At 39.4% G+C, this 20,184-nt stretch overlaps 1 protein-coding gene across 2 annotated transcripts in view; it reads right to left on the bottom strand.

Moving 5' to 3' along the window:
• PALD1 (phosphatase domain containing paladin 1) overlaps positions 1-20,184 on the bottom strand; it is a 324,772-nt gene that overhangs the window by 189,266 nt on the left and 115,322 nt on the right. For both annotated transcript variants that reach the window (XM_077259145.1, XM_077259146.1), the window contains 5 exons: positions 7,814-8,020; positions 6,767-6,869; positions 5,656-5,835; positions 5,285-5,449; positions 4,617-4,777 (listed from right to left, as the gene is read on the bottom strand). In XM_077259145.1, the coding sequence (XP_077115260.1) occupies positions 4,617-4,777; positions 5,285-5,449; positions 5,656-5,835; positions 6,767-6,869; positions 7,814-8,020 (816 nt within the window). The remainder of the gene's footprint in view (positions 1-4,616; positions 4,778-5,284; positions 5,450-5,655; positions 5,836-6,766; positions 6,870-7,813; positions 8,021-20,184) is intronic.

Raw genomic sequence — 20,184 nt, 5'->3', positions numbered from 1 at the left:
TCCCCCATATAACACTTGGGTGCTGCATCCAAAAAAGAGATCCACAACAGTTGATAAAAAAAGAAAAAAGAAAAAAAAGAGTGGAGCGCACTTACCAAAGTAGAATTGTCGCAATTTTATTCGGACATACAACGATATAGCAGGGAGGGATGTGAAAACAAACGGACGACGGCCGTTTCGTGCGTACAGCACTTCAATGGGTCCCGACAGGTCAGGACCTGTTGAAGTGCTGTACGCACGAAACGGCCGTCGTCCGTTTGTTTTCACATCCCTCCCTGCTGTATCGTTGTATGTCCGAATAAAATTGTGACAATTCTACTTTGGTAAGTGCGCTCCACTCTTTTTTCTTTTTTTTTCTTTTTTTTTTTATCAACTGAAATGTTTATACGACTTCATAGAAGGGGACAGTGGAATCGCTTTTAAAGCGATGGATACATGCTAAAAGGTCGTTAGAGAAGAACAAATCGATTCTCAGGACCCCACCCAGGTCCAGTGGTTACGTCTGTAGTCCAAAACTTTCAGATGGGAGCTCTTTGCAGCCCCCTCTTACTTGCTCAAACCTGCAGTGCCTCAACTAATTTGTAGACCGAACCTGACGCCATCATTCCATTAAGCCTACTTATCAGAAGAGAAGAAATCCTCTGGCCGCAGAGTACGTGTCACGACTCTTGTCAGGTTACCCGGGGCCAGGGGCTCCTTCCCTTTCCCTAATGCTAGGGGGCGCCCTAGCTCACCCTCTTCACCAGGTTACTTCTGAAGGTGAAGATGCCAGGGCCACATACCTTGCCTATATCTTGAATCCGCACTCCATCTGTACCCCACCCAGGGAAGAGGGGAGTAGCAGTGCACCATAGTACACCAACCAGATGAACAAGGTAACACAAGTAATACAAAGCATACAAATAAACACTCACATATAACAGAGGAATGCACTGGGGAGTGGAGGATGGGGTCAAACGAAAGTAGGAGAAGAAAGGGAATTATCACACAAATCCAAGCAACTGTCACAGATAAATCCACCAAACGCCTACTGTTATAACCACCAACAACTATCCTCCCAGCAATACAGCATAAGCTAGCTCTGACGATGCGTGTCAGTCAAGACCAAGATTTTGTAGCGGACAGGAGTGGCTAACCATGCGCAGCTGAGAGCCTTAGCTCCCGAAGCTCTCAACATGCCTTAACCCATGTACTGCCAAAAGAAATTTACAAGATTTAAAAAGAAGTAATTCTATTCACCACAGGAGTAGGAGCAATTAGAGGCTGCGGTCTTCTGGCTCCTCTGTGTCATGGTAAATCAACTTGCTCATCTCCAAAAGGTCAATCGTAAAGTAAAGTATGTTTCAGATGGTACAAATAGGGGACACAGGAGGAAAGGCTATACAATATGGAAAGCAGAACAGAAACCATTATCAAGAAATACTAAAAAGGTGGAAGCTTCAATCTCTGAACATGAGCTAATAATTGTAATGGCGCTTTTTATAGAGACAAATAATCAGATATTATAAGGTTGGTGCTTTGACTCTGGAGAAATGAGTTACATGACAAGTGATAGTTGGTTTTTCAAAGAAAGTGACAAATAACAATGAAACAAATTGTCCAACAGAAGTAGAGTAAATGCAGGCAGTACTGGATATGGACGCCTCACGTGCCCTAGTAATAATGGATATAATTTAGTCATATCAATACAAGATGTGTTATATGTTCCTAATCTAGAAGGAGGACTGTGTATGACAGCTAAAGAACTTTTTATATAATTCCAAAGTCATGAATGACCTACCCTGGTTGCAAAACATCTAATACCCATTGCCAAAGCAAATAAACATTTACCGTATATCTGCTCAACAAAGTAATGGAAACAAGTGAGATGCTGCACACAAGGGCACAATTATTTCAACTACCCATGGCATAGGCGTCTGGGTCACAGACATCCGGAAAGAATTGAGGAACTGCAAAAATTAAATCTGACAAAATATCTAAAAGATAATGTTCTGACATCACTGAAGATAAGAATAAACAATGATACGGACACAACTTCTGAAAAAAATGGCCTGAAGTCAGTGCAAGCCCAAACATGAGTAAACAGATAGAACCAATCCCTGACACAGCAACAAGGCGTTCAACACGAGAAAACAAAGGTAAACCACTTGTACAAGCATGGCATGAGAAGTCCGTGTATGCGAACATTCATCTTGGGGAAACATAGCTCTCAGAAAAGGAAGCCTATAAACAGAAAGGCCGATGAGGAAGAAAAGACTACCATGGAAATAAAGTATGGTAGTTGAACAATCGAAAGATTCATCAAAGAAGGTGGAAAAATTAGAGAGCATGGGAAGGCAGATGAAATTTCTGAGGGAAAAGGGGCTAAAGCAAAGAGTGTAGGATACATCAGTGTGAGGCTTTGCTCAGGCTACAGAAGATAAAGAGAAGGAAATAAACGTGATGACCATGGAAAAGGATGCTCTGAAGGCAGAAATCTTAGGTAGGGTAGATGATGGATACAATTGTAAAGTCAATGGTGGGAGACACAGACTAATCAACAAATGCAGGTTTTGTCTTTTGAGGGACTATCTTTTCAGAGAGCAGATCATGATGTATTCTACACTATACTGTATGACCTCTGGTGTGTTTTGTCATTTAAATTCATCTAATCCTCCATCTTGATGATGCAGTTAATGGTTGCTGTATACCACAAATATAATACTGAATTCTCCTACAATGTCAGAGTGCTAAATGATGCTGCTGGAGGTGGAAATCTGCAACAAATCTGGATACCAGCTGAATGTGTGACGTAATCTTATCATGAATGACACATTGATTTGTAGCACCTCCTCATATATCACTACTGTGAGACACAGCGTTCTGTTATCTATAGTCAACCGCAATGGTGTCTCACGTTACTAAAAGTACCCATTTGAAACCGCTTGTTATAGATGCCCTACAACACATACGATGATAAGTATTGTATAATCTATGTAATAGATCAATTTGTGACATTGATTATTTAAAAAAAAAAAAGTCCCACATCTAAAATGGAGGAATTTATGACCCTCTATATATAAAATATGTCATGTAAACGTTATGGTCATCAATTTTCTTTAACAAACCCAATTTTTAAAAGGCAATGCATTTTACCTTAGATTATTATCTATTTTGATACAGCATTTGCAGCACAATTGTTATACTGTATATTATTAGTATTATTTTTTTAATATTATAGCTCCATTTATTCCATGGCACGTTACGTGTGAGGAGGGGTATACATAGTAAAAACAGGTACAATAATCTTAAACAATACAAGTCACGACAGGTACAGGAGGAGAGAGGACCCTGCCTGCGAGGGCTCAAAATCTACAAGGTGTATATATACATATGTATACACATACACTCCTCTGTAGCATTTTATAATGAACATGTGTCATGTTTCCATAATGGCTACATGGCTCATGGTATAAAACGCAGTTAAGGACCCACTATGGCAAGTCATTTTTCGGGGACATATTGATGAAAAAAGCCAATAATTAAGGTGCGGCTAGTACGGAGTAAGTGCACATGGATTGTGCCCTATTGCTGTGCTTCACCTGGATTTGTCATGTAGTATATACTAGTTTTGTGGCATGTACATGTGAAAAATGGCAATTCGTAGTAATCGGTAAATGGACGCAATGTGCATTGGCACCTTAATGAGCATAATAAATTTAACTTAACAAAACATGGAACTCTCTTAATATTATAGGCACCCTTCATAAAAGGCAAGCTCTGGTTACTCCCAGTTAGCAGCACTTCTGCTCCTGGCTACTTTCCACTCCTAGAGTTGCCTATGTAGGTGGTCCTGGGCTGGTCATATGCTTTGTCCAGACTTTGGTGGATGAAAAATAACTTTAAACAATTTTGAAGGCCTAAGTATCAAACATGTAGAGGATATGTCTGACAAGTAAAGGTACCAATTAGTGATGAGCATACGTCCATGGATAAGGTGTTATCCGAGCATGCTCGGATGCTAAGTGACTTCGGCATGCTCGAAAAATATGTTCAAGTCCCCGCACCTGCATATCACATGACTGTTCGACAGCCACAAAACATGCAGGTATTGCCTAACAAACAGGTTAACACTGCATGTATTGTAGCTATTGAACAGCTGTGAGGCATGCAGGTGTGGGGTCTTGAACATATTTTTCGAGAACGCCAAAGTCACTCGGTTAGCACCCGAGCATGTTCTGATAGCGCCTTTTCCGAGCACGTTTGCTCAACACTAGTACCAGTCAATAATTTTAATTGGTGATCAGAGATTGTGTGGTAGTGGTGATAGTTTTAAAGAGATTTTGTTAGGGTTTTTTTTCCACCTAGAATAACAGCTTCATTGCTATCAATTGGTTGTCTCTAGAATTATAGTTCATTCCTATTTACATAGTAATGTTTTGAACTACGAGATACAGCCTATGATCAGGGGCAGTTCCATTTCTAATCCTGGAGAACAACTCTACCCAGCACCCACCAGAAAGGAGTCCATTTTTATCTCTGCTATTGGGCCTCCTCACCGCTGTGTATGCCCCTTACTGCTATACACGAATACAGCCACTGAGTCTGACACATACTTTACTGCTAAAAATGCTCACCTGTAGGAGGGCAGTAAGAAGACCGGTCGGTTATACACTTCCTCTGTCACGTGTATGTCTTCTTCACACTCAATCTTGACAGAGTGGGGCTCGTCCTTGAAATGTTCAATGTCATTATATACAAAATAACTGTTCCCACTTAATTGGGCAAAGTCATAAAGCTAAACAAATAAGAAACAAAAAGAGTTTAAACACAAGAAATTATTTATTTTTATCATACAATGAAGGTAAAGTCCTGAGAACCCATTGCAGCAAGACAATTAATATTTTTAATATTTTACGTGATTCTGGACTTCTACTACTAAAATGCTCATTTTAATGTAAAAATTATACAGCCATGCTGACAGATTTTCATGGTAAGTACATCAGTCTCATTGAGTCTAAGATCTCTTTAACAACTTTTTCACTCTTCTAAAATCCAGTGAAGTTCCTCCTTACTTTGAACAGATACATTGAAGAAAACGGTCAGCTGAGAAAATCATCAGTGAATAGACTCCAATACATCATATAGTAAAATAAAGTTCTGGAGCAGCGATTCAATAAAATAAGTACAGGACTCCATTTTTCTCATATCTACAGGTCTATCCTTATACGTCAAGCATTTAATGTTTAGTGGTAGCATAAAGAAAGGATATAAACAAGAAAGTTTTGAATAAAACTGCACATACCTCTTTACGAATTGCAAGTTCCAAATTCTCTACTTTGAGTCCTTTCTCCAGGTTGTGCAAATTTTCATGCAAATTCTCCTTCCTTCTGGGAGTATAAGGCACAAAGTCACTTTCCAATCTCAGGAACACCACAGGCTCTTCACGGACACAGACAAACATGCATTCCTGCATTAAAACATAACAGTCTTAAAATGCCAATTTTACATCCATCAAGCGCTATTAATATGTAAGCTAAAATTTCCGTAAGAAGCAGCAGCTTTTATATTACATTTTGAAAATTAGACAAAAAAGAAAGATGACAACAGTAAAAAGTGAAATGAGGAACTGCCCACTTTTACTAATAAACAGCGGACTATCCTTCTAACTGGTACCTTATGGCCATCATTCTGGAGCTTTTGCAGTACTTGTTTGAAGCCATTCAGGGAGGGTTGGCCCATTCCATACACTGCATATCCTCCTTTTGCTTGGCGGAAATTTGGTGCACCTAAAGTACTTGTAGTGTTTAGAACATCTAACTTGCTGTACACATCCCGTACCATAAAATATTTACCCTGAAAGAATAATATTTATACTTTTCATTAGACATCGTTTTAGAAGAATATGCAAAAAATAAAGCATTAAATAGAACTTGTCATGTTCCCTGACTGTCCCCAACTGCGACTATTGTGGCATGGGAGCAGATTTCTTTTATCTGAAAAAGCATTTTGTGCGTCATACTAAAGCTGCATTTTTATCCTATATTATCACATACAGTAACATGGCAGGACTAGCCCAGCAGAGCTTGTCTCCTCCCCAGCTAGTCCTGCTTTGGGTCTTCTAATTATGCCTACCTGGACATAGCTATCAATCACACCCAGAGCTCAGGGAGGCTAGACTACAAGATCTGTGGCAGGACTAGTCTGGAGAATGAGACACCCTGCTGGACTAGTCCAGCCTCATTAGCATATGTGGTGCTGCAGGATAATAGATAACTCTCCAACTTTAGTATGCCACATAAAACACCTTGCCAGATTAAACAAAAAGATCATTAAATCAAATATTATGGACATTAAATTTGTCACATACTGTCAGGTTTCCGTTGCTTACCACTTTCAACAATCTAATTTTAGTTTTTTCCTTTTCTAAATCGCCCTTTGACCGCTCATGGCCAAAAGAACATGAGTACAAAAAATATTTTTTACTACTATGTGTGAAAGTCGCATACGGATAGTTTACAATACATTTCAAGCTCCAGCATTTTGTTTCATGCATCAACTCATAGTCTAAAAAAATACATCCGTGCTCCCATAAGAAACAAGCAGGTGTAAATGAACGTAAATCCATCAGATCCCTGTTGAGCACATCCTGTCTGCTAAATGCAGTCTTCTCTCCCGCTCCATTTTAAAATTACCAAAGGGATAAAAAGTTGCAATAAACAGCATGAGCAAAAAATTACTATATATTTTTACTTTGTGAAATGCCCTTAGTAAATTCTTACCCCACCTGTACAAGATAGTGTTCCGGCATGGTCTCTGAAATTCTCCCAACTGAATAATTGGCTTTAAGCAAATCATCATGTATCTGGAACTCTTCTTTACAGTTATACCTGGAAAAAAAAAGTGCATCCTTTAAATTTTAGGCTTGGACAGAGTCATCATCTTTATGGCCCAGATGTCACTTCGCTGCTTTTCTAGATTCCAGAGTGTCATCAGTCATATCCTCCTCATCATCATCATGCTTTCTAACACTAACATTAAGTGATGCATTTTCTTTTTTCTTGCAGTGGCATTATGATTGAGACCCAGGTTGGGTCGAACTGTTTATTCCATTTTGTTGCAGGTCTCCCTGTGTTTTTGATTTGCTTTCACGGATATATAATCCTTTTTGTATCAACAAAGCCTAGCATGTGCTGTAAATACTCTTGCTAGGGACTGCAACCATGACAGGGCATCTAATATACTTATAACTACAATGATAAAATATATAGGTAGTCACCAATAGGGTAAAAGTAGTAAAGTGTAGATTTGAACCAATAAGTGTGCCTGTGTTTTTAACAAAGTAAGATTACTGTAGTTTCTTAACTAATCGTATTAATTAAAAGTTATATTTTAACTTCACAGTCCTTTAGATAATAGATTGGCTGAAGAGGCAAATAAACATATTGTGAATTGCCCCGGTTATTATAACCCTTAACCCTCTTCTCTGTCCTTCAAACCACACATCCATGCAGTTACCACATCCGGCCACCTCCAACTATAATCCATTCTTTCCTCAACAACAAATCAACCTAAGTGTTAGTGGATGCCCTCATTATCTTCCACCTAGATTACTGAAATATCCTACTCTGTGGCTTCCCAACTAACAGTCTCACCTCTCCAGTCCAATTCCCCAGAAAATCCAGTTTAAAAATATTACAATTTGTTTACATCGCTGTCCACAGTGCCATCATCAGGGCATTACTGCCTTTACTGGTGTATGGGGCCAGGTGAGCAGAAGCAAAGAAGGGGGCCCTGTACATCATTTTATCTAATAGCACTATACAGTACTCACGTAATTACAACTGGAGCCACCTTGTTGGTGATTATGGATTTTGCCTTGTTATGAATGCTCACTGTCTGGAAAGAGTGGATGCTAAGAGAGTTTCGGTCTTCTGTACTTGAACTTGCGCTGCCATTTCCTTGGGGGCTGTCACTAGGGGGCACTGTGGGGGGCGGCTGTTGAGCTGCACTGGCAGTTGTACCCATACTCCACAGACGCCTTGAAAGAGAAAACGAGAAAAATAAAATGATCATTAACCAAAATTGGTTGTAACATATACGTTTATCAGTCTATATTGTGAGTGGACATCATTCATATAAAGTCATCTTCTATTAAATAATCCATGCAAATTACAGAAGCACTGATTTGCAGCTTTTTCCCCAGTGAATTGACTGGCCTGTAAGTCTCCCTTTGCCAACTGGTGTTCTCTACTCAGTGAAACAGAATGCCTATCGAAATACTAAGCAATGTTACAATCCAAAAGTTTTGAATAGTCAGAATACAATATATATGCTCTATATATATCCAAAATACTTATTTAAAACAGAACAAACAACTTTGCCATCAGATTAAATTTCTAGCAAAGTACAAAATCTCGTCAGCACAGTACAGATGTTCTACCTGAAGGCTGCAGACAATCAAGTACATCTGTACTTACCTGCACGCAACCTCCGATCCTCACAAGATCTCCTTCTCTACTCCGCTCTTATTTCCTCTTCCCACAATCCCAAACAAGATTTCTCCAGCGCATCCCACCTACTCTGGAATTCTCTACCACAACATATCAGACACTCACCTACCATCAAAACCTTCAAAAAAGAACCTGAAGACCTACCTCTTCCGACAAGCCTACAACCTGCAGTAACCACCGCTCGACCAAACCACTGCACGACCAGCTCTACCCTCCCCTATTGTATCCTCAACCAACCCTTGTAGATTGTGAGCCCTCACAGGACAGGATCCTCTCTCCTCCTGTACCATTGTGACTTGTATTGTACTGTACTTGTTTTTATTATGTACACCCCTCCTCACATGTAAAACGCCATGGAATAAATGGTGCTATAATAATAATGATAAATCATAATAATCTGGCAGCCATCTAATTTTGGTTTGTTGTGCACAACACAAGAGGGCAGAAGACATGGAGATCTTCTGCTTCAGACTGGCTAACGATCATGGTTAACATCTTATTTCAGGATGTGTCACAAGCATAGATTGGAAGGTTGAAGGTGTTGCTTGCAGATCTTCATGTAGTTCAGGTTATCGGGAGGTTAAACCTATGCACTAAGGTTTTCCTGTTCAGACAAACATCCGACTCGGTCTGTGATTGTTCAGATAAGACAGGTGAAGACTGATATTCTTTTGGTAACTTCTCATGTTCCACATGACAAACACAATATAAAAAAGATTGTTCTACCTTTAATACATAACTCTTTATAAGCCTATATGGTCTGAAAAGCAGACATAAAAGTTTAAGTCACGGCAATAATGAGGGTGGCAATATAGTGCAGAACTTAGGAAAAATTGGAAAGCTATATTAGACAAACTGCAATGGCACGTGTCAGGAGAAAGAAGGGTTGAACTCAATCATATCACGTCTGATTCTTAGAGCCACAGGAGATGAACCTCTGGCAGGGGAGCAACAATCGTAACCGGGCCCGTGATGAGGAGGGGCCCGCCAGCGAAAACTTCACCTTGATGTGCGTCCTCGGACACACATTCTGCTGAAGTGTATTACAGCACAGAGACCCGCTGAGTCCGTGCACTGCAATACACACTACTGGCCAATCAGAGGCCAGTAGCTGACATCGGTGTGCAAGTGACCGGGGGTGCATGGCAGTAACGTCATGGGCCCTGGTCGCTTGCATGTCAGTCATTGCATGTCATGTCATTGCAGTCAGCTGCCAGCTTCAGAACAGAGTGCCGCATAGCGGGGGGAGCAGAGAGAAGGCGAGTACGAGTATAAACATTTATTTTTGTTTCTATGCATGAAAGAACAGCAGCAGAATGGGAGACAGGCCCAGGATGGGGGATATAGGTCAGGATGGGGCCAGAATAAGGGATATATATAGAAAGATGGGCCCGGATGGGTGACACTGCTGCATAATGGCGAAGGTCCCATTATGTCATATGTCCTCATAGGATTTAGAGCACTACAAGGACCCATACAACTGACCAACATGGCGGGATAGGGGGCAGGTCCAAATTCTGCACCAGAGCCCAAGTGACTCTAGTTATACCACCGACCTCTGTTTAGGATGTCTGGTATCAGTCATTTTCTTTCCTTTTCTTCATTGGAAAAAAACAAATACATGCACATTCAAGCCAAGCATGACATGTTTTAAAGTGGAATCTGGAAGAATAGCCTTCAGACTACATCATGTGCTTTAAGAAAATTACCAGTGACCACAGGGTCACCTCTAGAGCCAGGTAAAATGCAGTCATGTGTGTCTGTTCAAACTCGGGGAGCTCTTTCTACTGTTTGACATAGATCCACACCCAAAATCAAGTTTCTGAGGCTGGGATAAAAGGTTTGATACGATATGTGTGATTGAATTTTATACTAGTAGGATTTGTACTGTGTTATTAGGATACCTGGAGAAGGGTATATACTGTATCCGAAACGCGTTTATCTCCTCTATTTTAATTTATCAAATAAAAAAATATCAAATATCTTTGGATGTGAGTCCTGGGAAGCGCTGCCATTCATGGGCTGGATGTGCTTTTCTTGTTTGACATAGATGGCATCAGTCGTAGAATCTTTGTGTGGTAATTATAAACCTCATGTAGAAAGTAATATTTATGCTGTTTTTGGTAAAGCCATAAAATGGCACCCTTTGAGGTGCATGAGTCCTTATCTCTAGGACTCCCAACTGTGGCACGTTCCAGTGGAGGTCATGTTCTGATATATTGTTTATCGAGAAGTATAACCCTGACATATAGTACCCGATGAAACGTTAAATTGTGGAACACAAATTCCCTGAGGTTCCTTGCTACCCTGTGGACTCCTTGTGCTTCTGGTCACACGGCTCTGCTACATATGCATCAAACCCGACTAAGAAAAGCCTTCTACCCAAACTAAATGGCCTACAGTTTGGACAGAGGAAAGTGTAATCAATATAGACTTGATCATACATATTGAGTAATTCAATAGTACAATTCAATGGAAGGAGATCTAAAATTCAAATCTTGATCTGAAATACAGTTTTATCATTTCTCGGACAATTTACAATGATTGTTTTTTTAGTTACATAAAACAGTAAAACTCCTTTAACACCTTCAAGTAGAAAAAAATATAATTTTTTTCAAAAAAAATGTCAACATGTAGAATTCATAGACTTTGGCGTCAACCCAAATACAACAAACTATTTTTCAGGTATCAAAAATTCAATTTCACAAGCAATTTTGGTATTTAATGGCTTAAAGGGGAGCTTAACTACATTTAAGGCTTCATGCAAACCAAGCTCTGAAAGACCCAGCATGGCCAAACATTACATGGACAGCCTGATGATTTCGTTTGGAGCTGTGTAATACTTTATAGTTCTTGATGCAGCGCTACAGAAAAACTAAACTCGCTGCTAGATATCTCCACAGATTACAAGTGGTTTCTTTGTGTCCCAGCAGCAGGAAACTGTTCTTTATTTTTGTGGGACTGTGGACAAACAGTTTACATTTTAAAATGTGTTGTAATAGAAAGTTTGGCAGTTTAAAAAAAAAAAAAAAAAATCTTTAGCCATACCAAAAAAATGTCCTTCTCAATATAAAAGGCTTCCCCCTAAGATATTAAGGAAATCAAAGTAATTAAAAAAAAAAAACAACAGGACAAGTTAGTCATGCTATGGCAGTCATTAACGTCTCTACTAGCTCCTAATGACTTTTTGTTGTGTCGATATGAGGATGTCATTTGTCAGGTATTTCCTGCCCGTGCTATCATTGTGCAGCACACTTGTATACTGGTAACCAGAGTAATTGTGTTACATTGTCCTGTAATGCCAGTCTGTATCACTTGAGGAAGTCCCCTTTCCATAAATATGTTATCTTCGGGATTTCCTCTAGTTTCCATCATAGAAACTACTTGACAAATACATGCTGCTGACAAATTACACAACTGGTCCTTTTACCGTACCCACAAAGATGCATCCGCCTGGCAACGTTACGACAGTTCAAAGAACAAAACCAAAAAACAATATTTATCCAATGAAAAACTCTAATTATTTACATAAAATTTTGTATTTGGGGTTTTAAAAAAAAAATTGTGTTTAGACAATTTTCCCAAATTTGGTCACCCATTTTCCAATAGATCCTCACTAGAAATGAGCAAATAAATTGAATGCCAACTGAATCTCTAGCAAATTTAATGAAATTCGTAGGTCTCTGCAAATTTGAACAATATAATAAATAATTATCTTTATTTTTATATAGCGCTAACATATCCTGCAGCGCTTTACAGTTTGAACACATCATCGCTGTCCCCAATGGGGCTCACAAGCTAAATAATTTGCAATTAAATTCACTTGGATCGACCAAAAAAAAGCCCACTTCCATATTGCACATTGCAAAAAATTGCATCAGCCAAGAAGACTCACATGACCCAGAAATGCCTTGCCGTTATCACATGGCATAGCACAGCAAATGAAGAGCATCGTAGCCATATAATGATGATGTACAAAAGTGAGATGATGTCAAATCTTGGTGCTCAGCAATAGCGATAGAAAGAAAAAGACCTAAAACACTGGACAAGCACTCCAGACAATAATATAATGTGTAATGTAATAACAAAAATGTTTTGCACAAGCACAACACTGAAGATCAATGCAGCAGTCTGCAAAAAATACAGAGACACAATATTTTATCGGATAGCACTCGGACCAATGTTATACTATGGGGCAGTGCAGATCAGCGATTGTTTTCTCGTATCGATTCGGTATGAGAAGGCAATGGCAGCATACAATTGCAAGTGCATCCAAGAATCGGATCGCACCCACCCATAGAAATCTATGGGTGCGTGTGAGACATTGGACTGCACTCAGATGTCATCCGAGTACAGTCAGATTACTGCAGAGGCCAGCAATGGAGGAGATTGACAAATTACTCTCTCATTCTCCGCCACACCTGTGTTGTGATGCGCTCATACAAGAGAATCGGAGCACAGTGCGTGGACGCTCGGATCAAACTCTGACATAGTTTGAGTCAAGTGTCATTAGCATAATTGTCCAGATTCTCTCGAATGAGATAATCGACCGTCGGTTGACTATGGCCTTACAAGAATACATTTTTTTTCCTAATAACGGAGAGCAGCAGCAAGGCGGCACAAAAGGTTTTACCAATAGATAGAGATATATATATATATATATATATATATATATATATATATATATATATATATATATATATATATATATATATATATATATATATATATATATATATATATATACATATACACACACATATACACATACATACAGAGAGAGAGAAGAGAGAATATATACGCTATATATATAAGCGAGAGAGAGAGGGAGATTAATATATATATTCATTCTGAAATAAGCATAAGCATCAGATCGAGACGGAGTTTGCCCATCATAAGTAACTGTTTATAGATTTGTTTGTGTAACGTTTTTATGAAGGGGGAAATAATTGTTTTGAGGTTTTGTTTTTTTAAAACACAAAATAAAATTTCCAAAATTCAGACACTTAGGCTACTTTCACCCTAGCATTAACTGCATTCCGTCACAATGCGTCGTTTTGCCGAAAAAACGCATCCTGCAAAAGTGTTTGCAGGATGCGTTTTTTCACCATTGATTAACATTAAGCGACGCATTGTGACGGATTGCCACACGTCGCACCCGTCGTGCGACGGATGCGTCGTGCAGTGGCGGACCGTCGGGAGCAAAAAACGTTGCTTGCAACGTTATTTGCTCCGTCGTAAACGTCTTTTCCGACCGCGCATGCGCGCCGGAACTCCGCCCCCACCTCCCCGCACCTCACAATGGGGCAGCGGATGCGTTGGAAAAATGCATCCGCTGCCCCCGTTGTGCGGCGGAGACAACGCTAGCGTCGGGAACGTCGGCCCGACGCTAGTGTGAAAGTAGCCTTAAGTGTGACAGTCTACCTCACAAAGCATGCCTATAAAAAAAAATAGTTTTTTGTACTTCTGGTAGTACTAGTCATACATGCATAAAACGCCAGATTAATGTAGCGCCCTGTTGCAGGTGTTAGCTTTTTGGACGTGTACCTACCTAAGATTAAGATTTTTTTTTAAGAAGAGGTGGAATTTTGTAGAAATAGAGAAAAATGCAAGAATGTGTATATATAAAAATTTACAAGAATGTTTCTGCATATTTGCTTAACCAGTCCAAATTTTACACCTGTAAACATCACACCTATACTGTGGTCTGTGCATGTCCAGCATTTATTGTCCTGTTTAAGTGGAGTTGAATAAATGGGGTTGAAAAAAATTGTCAAAAGTTAATAATAGCATGGTATGGAAAAAAAAAAAAAAACAACCTTGGCTAAGAATGTGGGAACTACTAGCATCAGCACCACCAAAAGCTGTCCAGGCAGTAGTAGTAGTACCAAATTCAGGTCACAATCGTCCTCTTTTGCCTCCAGCAAGCATATTAGTTAGGAGGCAGTGGGCGTTCTATAAGATATGGCAAGTTATTTATCTAAGTCACAGCAGGATGATGCTACATCTGACAGTGACACTATCAGTTTAAATCAGTGTGCAGCACAGACTGGTTTGCCTGATCACAAATTACTGGGATTGATAATTTTTGGACCATTTTTTTTTTTTAATTTAAAAAAAAAAAAGTCTTTCAGTGCACAGCTTTATTTAATGGTCTATTGGTTACTACCGTTTCTCAAGTAAGGTCACTTTAAAGTTATTAAGGCTGTGTTTGTGTTACAGGGCTTAAAAAAAGTTGGAAACCATCCTAGGAGACCTCAGAATCATATGTGTTACACATTTTTGCAGCGCAGTTAGAACCTTTGTAGTTCCGAGATTCGCTGCAAATATAATCTTTGTGAAAAATTTGTCGAACCTGGCAAATAAGAATTTCAAAAGTTTCGATAACTGACTGATCACATCGACTTATTGTGGGGTCCTTCCAGTTTTCACTAGGCTTCAGGGGTTTTGTCTTTTTACTTACACTTAAAGAACAAGAGCCCCTAAATGTTAAAATTCAACATTTTTGCAGGGAACCAGTCATGTTCCGCACTGATGCTCTTTAGAGCCATCTGTTAAGTCAGTACCGGATTGTTGTCACAGCCACCGCTCACTAGGCACTAAGGGGTGACAGAAGCCATGTCTCTTTGACTGAATACTGGAAGAATAACTTTATTTCCTCTCAGTAGCCAGATTTTCATTTCAGTGGCCACAGCTTTAGAACGCTATTTTAACCAGCAGGTTAACCCTATATCTGCAGGATAATAGGTTTTTTTTGTTGTTGTTTTTTTTTATACATGACAGGTTCCCTTTAATAACTCAAAAAAGAAAATATTGCATTTGTTAGAAATAAGCATGTTTGCAAAAATTTAATATCATAAAGAAAAAAAATTAACCTAATTGTCAATAGACGCAACCAGGACATGTTATGTTGCACAGTATAAAACACATTTTTTATGTGCACTGAATATTACAGGCATGCTTTGCAGTTCACATGGAAGATCAGATCTTTAATGCCAAGGCTTGGATCACAGCAACTCTCCATGGACAAAAACCTAGTTCTCATCAGAGACCGCACCATAATAGGCAGCGTTTACGTTATCTGAAGGAAGCATTAATGAGGTCTGAATCCCGGGAGACAAAGTGATGCATTAAAATCAGCTAGTGTCAAGGATGGACGTCTATTTTCCTAGTCATACTAACGAATGCCATTGACAAAATAAAAAAGGGTTCTAGATTATAAACAACCTTGCACTCAATCCATGATGATATTGAACACTCATCTTAACCACAGTGAAAGTAGACTCGTGATGCAGTCTGTGCAACTCTATATAATGCCTACAGTAGGTGTACAACATGTTTTATTCTTTTCTACCTGAGAATACGTATGGTATTTTAAAAGAAACATTTGCTAGACAATATAAGTGGGGGATATAACGATTGGGAACAAGTTAGGCACTACATGGTAACAGTTTGTACTAGTGAAATTAAAACTCTGAAAAAAGCAAATCTAGTCCAGCTTATTCTTCTGTTGAAACACAGCAGGGGTGGGGAACCTCGGGCCCACGGGCCACTTGGGGCCCTTGATAACTTTTTCTTTGGACCCCGGGTCGATTCCCAGGGACTGCAGTGCTTGGGCTGGCAGTTGTGTCTGACGGCTGACAGCTTTTTAATTTCTTCTTGCTCTGTAAGCAATACTGAATGCAGGGGCGCACGCAGTGAAAGATTATGTCCTGATACCAGTGTGAGCATCCGGATAGTATAAATATCCAAAAGGCCCTTGCAAGAAAAAAAAAAGTTCTCTACCCCTGATCTACAGGAAGATAAAGACCAATTTACCTCATATCGGGGAAAACAAAAAATCTTCCTGACTTGAAATTGGGCATTTAGAATAAATACGGTACTTTACTCAACAACACCAAATCAACAACCCATCACCAACCTAGTAAGTCACCATTGTACAATAATTGTAATATTTTATAATAGTCCACCCATTCCATGAATTCCTTCAGTTGCCCATCTTTGAACCCACAATGTTTCTTGGGCACTAGTGCCAAAAAATGGTCCATGTAAACATTTGAATGACATGAATGTCAATTGGCATTTTCCAGGAAATGTAGATAATGGCTACGACCGCAACATAAGGCTTCATTCAGATGTCCGATTTTTGTGTACGAGTACTACAGAAGTCTATAGAGAAGTCTATAGGTTTGTAAAAAAAAAAAAAAATCATACAACACTCGGACATGTGATTTTCATTGACTGTCAGAATGGAGAAGGTGGAGAAAATATTTTTTTCTCTTTCCACGTACGAGTAAAATGGTTGACACTTGGACCACTCTTTCTCGTATGTGGAATAATCAGATGTCTGAATAAGGCCTAAGTCTTTGTTCTTAATGGAGGAAATTATAATTTCAACTCTAAAAAACGTTGACTTAAAAGTCGTTAATTCATAAACCACAAGGATGGTAACAAATGGATACACAAACCAAAAATGAATGAAAACCTTATCCAGCACATTGATAAAAAAAAGCCCTTTTTTGTGTGTGACAAAAATTGGATGTCTGAAGGAGGCTTTTTGTGTTGCCTGCACAAATCATCAGACCTTAAGCATCAGTTTAATCACAGAGCATCATAGCGCTGGTTTTTTACTTTCCATTATGAAGTGTAAAAGCAGAGAATTTTCACCCTGGGATTACAATCCTAGGGCTCTCACTGTCTAACAGCACTTTTTTCCCCCTGCTAGAAGGGCTAGAGCAGAAGAAATGCGTTCAGTCAGCATTTTCATTGGCTAAATTATGGTATACAGCTTTGCCATTGAAAAAAAGTGATTCATGGAATGCAATAATGGAAAAAAAATAAAAAAGATATGTGAACAATATGGCCAAATTAGGCTTGATCCTTAATTGGTTAAATCTGCTTATAGATTTGCATGCATGTGATTCGACAGACAAAACAAAAATAAAAAAAATAATGAGGATATGCTTTCAGCCTTAGGGGAGGTACAGACAGACGAAGATTCTTTCATCAGAGAGAATTGGGCTGATAATGCAAATGACACTGATCAAACTCTGATCAGAGTATGATGATCATGTGATCTGATTTTCTCGGATGAGGAGATGGAGAAAAATGTCTCCATCCTGTGATTCCATGGAAATCAGACTTCACTCAGATGTCATCCAAGTGCAGTCCAGCGTTTTCCATGTTTTTCATGATTTGCATGGCCGAATGTGATCTGAATATCAGTTCAAACTGGGACATACTGCGATATTTTCCTAGGACCAGCTCGGTACGAGGAAAGAAAAAAAAAGTTGGACGTCTGCTCGGCCTCATAGAATAACGTTGATTGGAAAATGAAGCGGTGCGAGTGAGTCCTTATATGAAGATCAATACAGATTCAGCAGGGTCAACCTAAAGTAAAAGTTGCTCTGACGTTTTCTGGATATCTGATACCAAAAAGTAAAAAAGAAGCGGGCGCCACCTGTATATTGATGGTGCTAACAAAAAGTGCATGTAAGATAAATGCAAGTCAGAAAAGAGGAAAGACGCGAACAAAAGATCAGTTACACTTCCTAAATGTTAAATAATATTTGCTATTATGTAACTAACACAAAGTCTAGACTAGACAAATAAAAACATTTAAAATTGTGCAAAGTTTCCTGATATCTGGCCAGAATCACATGCTCCGTACCTCCGACATCGCATAAGATGGCGAGGAGCCTCCAGCTATCTGATACCTAGAGATAAAGCCTGTTGGAACTGAACATATTCATTTGATTTTCTTAGGCCGGTTTCACATTTGCGGTTGTGTCCGCAGCGTTTCTTCCGCAATAATCCGCATGCGTTGTGTTTTCCTATATTTAACATTAGGGACGCATGTGTCTGCGATCGGTTGCGTTTTGCCGCGTTTGAGTACGCATGCGTCATTTCGTCGTCTGCGGTTTGGCGCGGTAAACGCTACATGTAGTTTAGAGGCGTCAATTTGCCGCCTAGAAACGTAAGCAGTTGGTAGCGCATGGAATGCAGCAAAAAAACGCATAACTATCTATGGGAACGCATGCGTACACATGTCTTTGCGTACACGTCTTTGCGTACGCATGCGTTTGATGCGCTTGCGTACTTTGGACTGCGCATGTCCAGCAACTGATTAGGCATGCCCATTAAAGACACGCCCTCCTGGAAATATCAAACGCATGCGCATAAAAAGCGCAAACACATGTAAAAACGCATGCAAACGCTGCTTTTTTTTTACCATCATGTGTAAGCTGATGCGGAGAAAAAAACGCTGCGTTATCAGACGTTTGCATGTGTTTTGCATGCGTTTGCGGTTGCGGATGATACGCTGCGGACTTAACCGCAAATGTGAAACTAGCCTTAGAGAATTATCTAGCAGACACCTCCAATGTTGTTTTCCCCCCATCGCCACGTAAATGACATATGACATTCATGTCAATATTATTACTCAAGCCATAAGAGGTCTGCCTTGGAAATCCATAAGTCCTTTCCTGTATCTCTACATATAAAACATCTTTATATGGAGACTTATGGAAATCTTTATCTTTTATAATGCATATGAATTAAGAAATATTGTGGCATGTTACATGAAGCATGAAGATATTGTCTGTACACATGAATCATGCTTGGTTTTTGCTGACAAATTGAAATGGACATGAAATTACAGTATGTATGTGGTAAAGACATGTTAGCATGCAGGAGGTTAAAATCTACAATTTGCATTTTACTTGTTTTCTTAATTTTTTCCGTGTTACTAAAAAGCATCTTTTTTTTATGAAGATTAATGGTGTTTACCAATTCAACCAGTGCAGAATATGCACAGAATATAGTAACTCAGTCCAATGGAAAATAAACAGGTTGCTTTGGTTAACCAAACAATTGCTCTTTTGATTGGGCTTTATTCCATTAATTACTATCTTGTGCGGTTTAGAATATGAAAACAACTGCACTTATTCATTAGACAAAAGCTGATAATTAGTAACTGACAAATAGGATGGCATAATTAAAAGCAACGCAGCAAGAAAAAAGCTCAAGGGAATGTGTCGTCACTTGTCATAAAATTACCTTAACTTAAAGGTTCCTATCACATTCTTTATTAAAAAATAAAATTAGTAAGCTTTCAATTTTCTCACTTTTTGGCAATTGGGGATGTTTTAGACCTGTCCTTTCAGGAGCCTCGTTACAGCATTACAATGACCGGAAAGGCTACGTTCACATCGGCGACGCAACGCACAATGCAGGAACAACGCATGCACAACGCATGTACAACGCTGTGTTTTGCGACGCATGCGTTCTATTTTTGAATGCAAAAAAATGCATCATGCTGCATCCTCTGCGCCATGACACTTGCGCCAAAAAGGACACATGCGTCCCAAAACGCAACGCAACGCATGTCCATGCGCCCCCATGTTAAATATAGGGGCGCATGACGCATGCGGCGACGCTGCGGCGCACAACGCAAATGTGAACGTAGCCCAACACCTGTATGCACAGACAACACAGAATCCACCAATAACAGGTAATTTTAAAGCGCTCTCCCTTCTCAATGACCTTTGTACATGTTCATTAGATGCTTCAATACCATACATAAATAGTGACTTAGTCTGATCATTGCTGCTAATGTACATTTGAATTCCCTTAAAGAACAGCAAGTTATAACAGTAAATTAAGCTAGAGTGGCCAGTGTGACAATTGCAAG

Source organism: Ranitomeya variabilis, chromosome 4 (assembly GCF_051348905.1).
Source record: "Ranitomeya variabilis isolate aRanVar5 chromosome 4, aRanVar5.hap1, whole genome shotgun sequence".
NCBI lineage: Eukaryota > Metazoa > Chordata > Amphibia > Anura > Dendrobatidae > Ranitomeya > Ranitomeya variabilis.
The sequence above is the reverse complement of the archived record's forward strand: the minus strand, read 5'-3'. Positions and strand labels throughout refer to the sequence as shown.